General features: G+C 37.1%; 1 protein-coding gene across 1 annotated transcript; it reads left to right on the top strand.

Annotated features, from left to right (window-relative positions):
- The first annotated feature begins 8,463 nt into the window (after positions 1-8,463).
- Positions 8,464-9,465, top strand: LOC131406893 (olfactory receptor 6C75-like). The gene is given in 1 exon segment (XM_058542756.1): positions 8,464-9,465. A coding segment is annotated over 1 exon segment (1,002 nt).
- The last annotated feature ends 433 nt before the right edge of the window (positions 9,466-9,898 follow it).

Genomic DNA, 9,898 nt, shown 5'->3' with positions numbered 1-9,898 from the left:
AGAAGTTCAAATCATCAAGCATAAAATAAAAAGATTTTGTTAACCTTTTACCCACAAACAGGGAAAAATTTCTAATTTAAACACAAACTGGTCTCATCCTTGTTGCATTTAGGGGAGTTAAAGCCTCACAATTATCATGGTTTTTGGTAATCTTTTTTCTGTGATAATGCTGCATACAAACCCCCAAATTCAGCAGCTTGCAAGAACAAATATGTCTTTTTCTCACTCACAGTTGGACAGGCTGGGATCTCCTGGAATTGAAAGGCTGTGGCTCTGGATGAAGATTAGCTGCAGGTCTGCTCCACATGTCTTCTCATTCAGGGATCTGTGGCTAACTGGGGCAAGATCTTCTGATAGCTGATGGATGTAGTGTGAGAAACTAAGCCAATCAATGTAAATCCATTTAAAGCCTCTGCTTTTATCATGTTTGATAACATTCCATTGGCCAAGACCAACATCACCGGGGTGAGGAAACATACTCGGCTTATTCTCGTGACAAGCACTGCAATGTCACGTGGCAAAGAGCATGGATACGTAATTATTACAGGGAAGGAGTAAAGAATTGGGAACAATACTCTGATCTGCCACGATAACTGCCCTTTACAACCCTTTGGGTTGTAAAGGTGATTGCTGCCTCCTAGCTCCTCTGCCTTTGCCCCAAATGAAATACACAAAGCATAAGTGAAAGATGAGAATTCTTGGTTTAGGAATATAAGAGGAATTTGGTGGTTTTCTGGTGGATGGAAGAGGGAATCTTGACGGGGGTGAGAAAAGGGCTATGAAAAAGAAAGATAATCAAAGACAGAGAAAGAGAAAGAATAGAATATGGTGGAAGTGATGTGGCATGGTATCCAAGTCTAGGTGAAAAAAGGTGACATAGCTTCCACCTGGTTCCCCCTCTTAGGACATTCACTTTGAAGCTATTCTGAAGCCATTATGGTGAGAGATCCCTAGAGAAACTACACAGAGATAGACAGAGATACTGGAGGAGCCCCTAGCTCTTTGATTCTTTTAGCTCAAGCACCAGACATGTGAGTGAGGAAACCTTTGAATGACTCTAGCCCCAGCCATTATTTGAATGCAACTGCATGAGAGACCTTGAGTGAGAAGCACCCAGCGGAGCCCAGTCAACTCCCAGAACAACATGAAATGAAAGTAATTGTTTTCGTTTTTATGCCATTAAAATTTGGTCTGGTTTGTTATCAGCCAAGTTGCTAAGTGATATATTATAGAAGAATGAGTCCTGGACTTTTAAGACTATGAGCTATGGGGAATGAATTTATTTTTATTTCAAGATAAAAGAAAGGGTAGGAGTAATATACAGTAAAATATGTTACAAATACATTATTAATCTGCAATTTTTCAATTAAAAATTTATTTGGGGTAAAATTTCTATTTGTAGATTCACGTGCAATTGTAATAAATAGTACAGATAGATGCCATATACCCCTTATCTAGTTTCCTGCCAATAGTAAGAGCTTGAAAACTACAGGACAATATCACAACCAAGATATTGACATTGATAGAGTCAAGATACAGAACATTTCCAACCGCAGGGATCCCTCATGTTGCACTTTTATAGTCATTCCCACTTCTTTCTCACCCTACCCCCTCCTAAAACACTGTCGACCACTAATCTGTTCTCTATTTCTACGATTTTATCATTTCAAGAATATTATATAAGTAGAATCAAATAATATATAAGCTTTTGAGAATGCTTTCTTTTTCACTCAGCATATTTCTCTGGGGACTTATGCAAGTTGTGTGTATATCAATAATTCATTCCTTTTCATTGCTAAGCAGTATTTCATGGTATGGATGTACCATGGTTTGTTTAACCATTCACCCATTGAAGCTTACCTTGGTTGTTTCCAGGTTGAATTATTACAAATAAGGCTGCTATAAACATTTATGTACAACTTTTTGTTGAAACATGGGTTTTCATTTCTCTGGAATAAATGCCCAGGAGAACAATTGCTGCGTCATATGAGAGTTGAATGTTTAGTTTTAAAAGAAGCTGCCAAAATGTTTTCTAGAATGTCTGCACCATTTTACATCCTTTTACAGCCCTGCCTGCAATGTATGATAAATCCATTATCTCCACATCCTCACCAGCAGCTGGTGTTGTTGTTATTTTCTATTTTAGTCATTTTGATAAGTGTGTAGTTGTGTCTTATTGTGGTCCTAATTTCCATTTCCCTAATAGCTAACAATGAACATCTTTTCATGTGCTTATCTGATGTACGTATATCCTCTTCAGCGAATTGTCTTTTTGTTTTCTAATTAGATTTTTGTTTTATTCTTTATTTTTGAGAGTTTTAAAAAATATATTATAGATACTAATCCTTTGTCAAATATGTTATTTCTAAACATTTTCTCCCAATCTGCAGCATTTCTTTTAATGCCCTTAACAAGATCTTTCACAGAGCAAAAGTTATTAATCTTGATGAAGTTTATCAGTTTTTCCTTTTATGGATTGTGCTGTTGATGTCGTCTAAGAACTCTTTCCCTAGCCCTAAATCCTGAACATTTTCTCATATTATTTATAAAAGTTTTATAGTTTTATGTTGTACATTTAAGTCCATGAACTATTTCGAGTTAATTTTTGTATCAAGTGTGAGGCTTAGGTGGAGATTAAGGGTTTTTTTTTTTTTTTTTGGCCTATGGAAGTTCAATACACCAGCACCATTTATTGAACATTCTCTTTCCTCCATTGAATTACTTTTCATCTTTGTCAAAAATCTCTTGAGCTATTTGTGTGGGTCTATTTCTGGGTTCTGTACTCTGTTCCATTGATTTACGTGTCCATCCATCCACTAGTCTCACACAGTCTTCATTACTGTAGCTGTATAATAAGTCCTGAAATGAAATCTTCCTGCCTAATTCCTCTTTTTCAAAATTATTTTAGCTATTATGGATCTTATGTCTTTCCATATAAATTTTAGAATAAGCTTCTCTATATTTATAAAAAATATTCATGGAATTTTGATAAGAACTGCATTAAACTTGGATATTAATCTGGGAAGAACTGACATCTTTACTATGTTGAGTATTCAAATGCATGAACATGGCATATCTCTATTATTTAGATCTTTGATTTCTTTCACTAGCATCTTGTAGTTTTCAGTACACAAGTTCTGTACATGTTTTGTTCAATTCACACTGAAGCATTTCATTTTTATTGAGGGGTTTTAAATGATATTGTACTTTTAGTTTCAATGTCCACACATTCATTGCTAGTATATAGAAATGCTATTGATCTTTTGTATGTTGATCTTGTATCCTGCAACCTTGCTGAACTCACTTTCTCATCCCAGGAGTTTGTAAATTTTTTATAAGTTCCTTGGGATTTTCAAGATAATCATGTTATCTGTAGATAGGGACAGTTTTATTTTTTTCTTTTTATCTGTATGTCTTTTATTTCCTTTTCTTTTCTTATTGCACTGACTAGACTTCCAGTACGCTATTCAATAAGGGTAGCCAGTGTATATCCTTGCTTTGTTCCTTATCTCAGGGGAAAGCATTCAATACTTTACTATCAAGTATAATCTTAGCTGTGGGTTTTTTGTAAGTGCTTATCAGCAAGTTGAGTAAATTAGCTTATATTCTTATTTTTCTGAGAGTTTTAATAGGTGTTGAATTTTGCCAAATATTTTTCTGCATACAATGATATGATCATGTGAATCATATCTTTAGTGTGTGAATCATATCTTCTTCTTTAGCCTCTTAATATGATACATTGCATAGACTGATTTTCAAATATTGAACCAGCCTTGCATCTCTGGAATAAACCTCACTTTGTCATAGTGTGGAATTCTTTGTGTGTATTGCTCAATTCTTTTAGCTAATTTGGTGTTAAGGATTTTTGCATCTATATTCATGATGGACATTGGCTTGTGATTTTCTTTATGTACTGACTTTGTCTGGTTTTGATATCAGGGCATGCTATGAACTATATTATGTCTTCCCAAAATTCATATGTTGAAGCCCTAACCCCTCACATATCTATATTGGATATAGGGCATTTAAGGAGGTGATTAAGGTCAAATGAGATCATGAGGGTAGGTCCTTGATTAAATAGAACTGGTGCCCATATAAGAGGATGTAGAGAGCCAGCCCTGATGTCCTAGTGGTTCAAGTTCTTTGTGCTCTGCTTATGCGGCTGGGTTTGTTTCCCAGGTGTGGAACCACAGCACCCATCTGTCAGTAGCCATGCTGTGGCAGCAGCTCACATAGAAGAACTAGAAGAATTTGCAACTATGCACACAACTATGTACTGGGACTTTGGGGAGAGGGGGAAAGAAGAAAAAGGAGAAAGATTGGCAACAGATGTTAGCTTAGGGTGAATCTTCCCCTGCAAAAAAAACAAAAAAAGTAAAGTGCCTTTGTTCTGAACTCTTAAAAACAAATCCAGCCCTACATTAAAAAAAAAAAAAGAAGTAGAGACACCAGTTATCTCTCTCTAAAACTTGAGGATATAGCGAGAAGGTAGCCATTTGCAAGCCAGGAAGGGAGCTCTCACCAGAACCTGAGCATAGTCGATGTGATCAGTGTATATTTTATAGGCACTTGAAAAGAATGTGAATTCTTTGTTGTTGGGAGAAGTGTTGACGACCCTGTTGGTTGATGGTGGTGTCGAATTCTTCTATATCCTTACTGATTTTCTGTCTACTTGTTCTATCACCTGTTGAGAGAGTGATGGTGAAGACAAATTAATTATATTTGTCTTTTTTTCCTTTCAGTTCTATCAGTTTTTGCTTTACATATTTTGCAGCTCTGTTATTTGGTGCACATATTTAGGATTGCTGTGTCTTCTTGGTGGATTGATCCTTTCATTGTTGTGTAACATCCTTCTCTGACTTTGGTAAATTTCTTTGCTCTGCAGTCTACTTTGTCTGATATTAATATAGCCATTTCTGCTCTAATCTGATAAATATTTTCATGAAAAATATTTTCCCATCCTTTTAGTTTCAAACTTCCTATATTGTTACATTCAAAGTGAGTGAGTGTAGACATCGCATAGTTGGATTATATTTTTTAATCCATTTTATCAATATGTCTTTTAATTGGTGTATCTAGACCATTCACATTTAATCTAATAATACAATTTTTGATGTCTTAGGGCTTAAACCAGCCGTTTTATGTTTTGTTTTCTGTTTATTTTTCATTTCCCTGTTTTCTTTTTTCTTGTCTTCATGTGGGTGACTTGAATTTTTTTATAATTCCATTTTGATTTATCAATAATGCTTTTGAGTGTATCTCATTGTATAGCATTTTTAGTGGTTGCTCTAGACATAGTTTTCTTTCTGTTTAGAGAACTTCCTTTGGCCATTCTTTTAGGATAGGTATGCTGGTGACAAAAATTCTCTTGGTTTTCATTCCTCTGAGGAGAATATCTTTATTTCTGCTTTATTCCTGAAGGATATTTTCACTGGATATAGGATTCTAGACATAGGATTCTATATATTGATAGTTGTTTCCTTTCAGCACTTGAAAAATATTTTCCTATTTCTTTCTGGCCTCCAAGGTTTCTGAGGAGAAATCTACTGTCATTTGAATTGTTCTTTCCCATGGATAATGTGTTGTTTCTTTCTTGCTGCATTCAAAATTTTTTCTTTGTCTTTTAATTACCAGAAGTTTGAATGTGATGTGTCTTGATGTGGACTTCTTCGGATTTTTCTTACTTGGAATTTTGTCAGTTTCTTGAATATTCATGTTATATTGTTTGCCAAATTTGAGAAGTTTTCAGCTTTCATTTCTTCAAGTCCTTTTTCAGCCTCTCTCTGTTTCTTCTCTTTTTCAGACTCCAATGACAAGAATGTTAGAGCTTTTGTTATAGGTCCACAGGTCCAGGAGGCTGTGTATATTTTTCAGTCGATTTTCTTTCTGTTGTTCAGACTGAGTACTTTCTATTGTTCTATGTTCTAGTTCATTGGTTTTCCTCTCTATCCATTCCATCTGGCTGTTGAGCCCACCCATTGAATTTTTTTAAATTTTATTGTACTTTTCAGTTCCAAAATTTCCATTTGGTTCTTATGTCTTCTATTTCTTGGCTGAGAACTTCTATTTTTAAAATTTGTTTCATGCATGTTTGTAACAGCTCATTGAAGCATTTTTATGATGGCTGCTTTAAACTCTTTGTCACAGCATTCTAATATCTGTCACCTTGATGTTGGTGATTGATTGATTGTCTTTTTTTCATTCAAGTTGAGATCTTCCTTGTTCTTGGTATGACAAGTTATTATCAACTGAAACCTGAACATTTTGGGTATTAGTTATGAGACTCTAGCTCTTATTTAAACTTTGTGATTTATCTGGTGTTCTTTGACACTGCTCTGGCAGAATAAGGGAGAACTTCATCTTATTACCACCAGCTGGGGATCCAAGTTCCCCACTTGACCTGTCAGCTCCACCTTAATAACACAATTCAATTTGAGACTTTATAAACTCTTGGAAAATTATATGTACTCCACTTTGAAGATTTTCATTGAGGACAAGTAAGACATTTGGGAGCCCCTATTATTATATTTGCAAACACAATGAAAGTAACTATGATGTTTGTATTATAATTTCCTACTTCCAACAATGCCCATTGGCAGCCACCAGGGCTCCTAGAGGGACATTGACCTGTAGATGGCTTTGTTCCACCTTCTTCTAATCAGGTCTGGTGTGTCTGGTGTCAGTCCACTGGTCCTAGTGGATTCTTATTGGTGTCAAGAGACAGTCCAATATGAAATATATGATGGGGAAATTTGACTTCACTTTCATCTCTGCTCCCAATGACATGTGTATTCCTCTCAATCTGGAGAAGTGGGGGAGTGGTAATGCATTTTACCTGCCCTGGAATGCATTTTAGAAAAAGACTGTGTACAAGGGACCAGTTTGAGTGAGGAGGCTATCATCTCCCACCATGCCCTGAGGCATTTGCCCAGCAAGCAGGGTCTCTTGCTGGCGGTGGCTCATGCAGGAGTAGACTGGGAGTCTGGGGACCCTGGGGGCTGCAAGGAGGGTATGAAAGCTTTTTGGAATTCCAAAGAACTCACTCCAAGATTCCAATAGAACATGTGGGCAGTGTGTGCTCTCCTGTCTTTCCCAGGATTTCATCAGGCAAGATTGCCATGGAGCTATCTCTTTGGTTTATCTCAATTTTGGAAAGCTCTGCATTCTTATGAAGAAGGGTGTTTAGAAGACGTGGTGCACATGTTGAACTTGTCTCTGGGACAAATTAGGGTCATCTCAAATGCAAGTGTTTCTTTCTTTCTTCCTCTTCTTCTTCTTTTTTTTTTTTTTTTTTTTTACATTTGTAACTGCTTAGACCAGCATCTTGGTTTGTTGGAAGAGTGAAAGAGCAGAGGACAGAGCTCTGGTTACTGTGAGCTGCCTCTAGGTGAGTACATGGCCTTAGCGTGATTTTATCATTTTGCTATTCATCTATTGTAAACTGAAGCAGAGTCTGCTCCTCTTCAAGCTGATCTCACACACTAAAAGAGTGAGAGTTTGGCTAAATCAGACAGCTAATTCAGGGATCTGAGACGAACACTAGTTGACCAGAGTGACGAAGGCTCACATAAGAGAAGTTTATAGATTTAAAGGGTGAAAGAGAATCTTTTATTTAGGTGGACAATAGGAGAGAGAATGAATCAGAAAATAACTGCTGGAGTCAAGGCATGCAATCCTTCTTTCTATCCTCAGGCTGGTGTTCCCTAAAAATATGGACTGAAAGGATAAAAGACAGAGATTCTCCCCTTGACTGACCACTTAGCCCAGAGGGAAGGGAAAATTCTCCTCTTCTACTCACTGTTCTCAAGCTCTGTAGGAAAATGGCCTGGGCTGTGTCTCCAAGAATCTGATTAGAGTCTGTCTGCTACTCTTCTGATCTAACTCACTTTAGAGGACTGCAGCTGGAGCCTCAGGAAGTTTTCCTACAAGTGATGTTATGACCTCAAATATGGATGAGAAATCTTAAAGGTACCATAGGGGAATAATTGTTTGTGACATAACAGACTCCATGACCATAAGTTTTTTTTTTTTTAAGGCTACAATTTTTGCTTTGCAATATTTACCTTGTGGATGCATGATAGGAGTGATACCTTACCAGCAATATGTTGCATGATCAGACATATAACTAAAAGAAGAACTTTTGTTCCTCCTTGGCAATAGACTATATAGGCAAATTACTAACACTGTTAAAATTACATTATCCTTTATGAAAACTTGGAGCCACAAGCACAGTTCTTATTTATCTAGGAATTTAGGTGGCATTTAACATAAACACATTCAAAAATAAATAGCACTCATTTTTACTTAATAACGGGCAAAAACTACACATAAAATATAATGTTTAAAATAATAAACAAATCTAATCACCATATCTACACTATTTTATATATTTAATAAAATATAGTTCTTCATTTTTCAGTTACGACACTCTACGAAATAGCTCAAAGAGAGTTGACTGAAGAAATGGAAAAGTCAATGATGGGGGATGCAAGAAACACGACAGCAGCCCAAGAATTCACCCTGGAGGGGTTTCCTGCTGTCCAGCACTTCGGGACTGTTCTCTTCCTGGTGCATCTGCTGGCATACCTGGCCTCCATCATGGGAAACACACTCATTATCACCATCACCTGGGCCGACCATCGCCTCCAGACACCTATGTACTTCTTCCTCAGCAGTTTCTCCTTTTTTGAGTGCTGTCTTATAACCACTGTTATTCCTAAGTTGCTGGCCATCTTTCTGTCAGGGAGGAAATCAATTTCCTTTGCTGCCTGCTCCACACAAGCCTTTGTTTTTCTTTTCCTGGGGGCAACGATTTTCTTCCTTATGGCTGTATTATCCCTGGATCGGTACCTGGCCATTTGCAAACCTCTGTATTTCCCAACCATCACGAAGCCAAGGATGTGTTTCCTCCTGGTCACTGCCTGCTTGGCTTTGGGATTCCTCCTCATGGTGGTTCCAGTTATATTGCTTTCCCAGTCACCCTTCTGTGGCCCCCATGTCATCCCTCACTTCTTCTGTGACCTCTGCCCCCTGATTCATCTCTCCTGTTCTGACACCAGATCTGTTGAAATGTTGGCCTTTGTCCTCACTTTAGGTATTCTTTTGACATCCCTCATCATAACCCTCATTGCATAAAGCAACATAATAATCACAATAATGCATCTCCCATCAGCCAAGGAACAACAGAAAGCTTTCTCCACCTGCTCACCTCACCTCATTGTCCTCGCTCTGATCTATGGCAGCTGTGTCTTTATACATGTGAAACCAAAGCAAATGAACAGGCTGGACTCCACCAGGGAGGCTGCCCTTGTGAACACGGCGGTGACCCCGCTGCTGAACCCTGTCATCTACACTCTGTGGAACAAGCAGGTCCACCAGGCTCTGAGGGTCACTCTGTCCAGGGTGAGACTGCAGAAACAGAATCATAGAGCTTTGGAGGGTAAATGGATCTTCTTGCTCTTCTAGTTCAATTTCCTCTACAGACTCTCTGCATATGGTGATCTAGCTTATGGTAATTTTCAGCTCGATGGGTACTGTCTTATTTTGCAACTCAATACCTTCCACTATTTGAAAACTGAAATTAGTCATCTACATTGTGCTGAAGAATACCTTCTTTGATTTTTCTACTCATTGATCCTATATGAATTCAATTCAAACAACATTTATGGAGAGCCTCATATAAGTAAATGAAATAATATAAAGTCTTTAAGCTAAGAATAAAAAAGTTGCCAATCAGATTTAATAATTGCTTTTCATGATACATTCTTATGCTGGAATTTTCTGATACATAAGAAAAGTAGATAGAAATCATTGTTTATCATTTTATTTATTTTAGGTTTGAAATTTTAGAAACAAATTGTTTCTGAAAATTACATAGTCATCATACAATAGTTTTATG

Source organism: Diceros bicornis, chromosome 6 (genome assembly GCF_020826845.1).
Source record: "Diceros bicornis minor isolate mBicDic1 chromosome 6, mDicBic1.mat.cur, whole genome shotgun sequence".
Lineage (NCBI taxonomy): Eukaryota > Metazoa > Chordata > Mammalia > Perissodactyla > Rhinocerotidae > Diceros > Diceros bicornis.
This window is presented reverse-complemented; position numbering and strand designations above follow the sequence as displayed.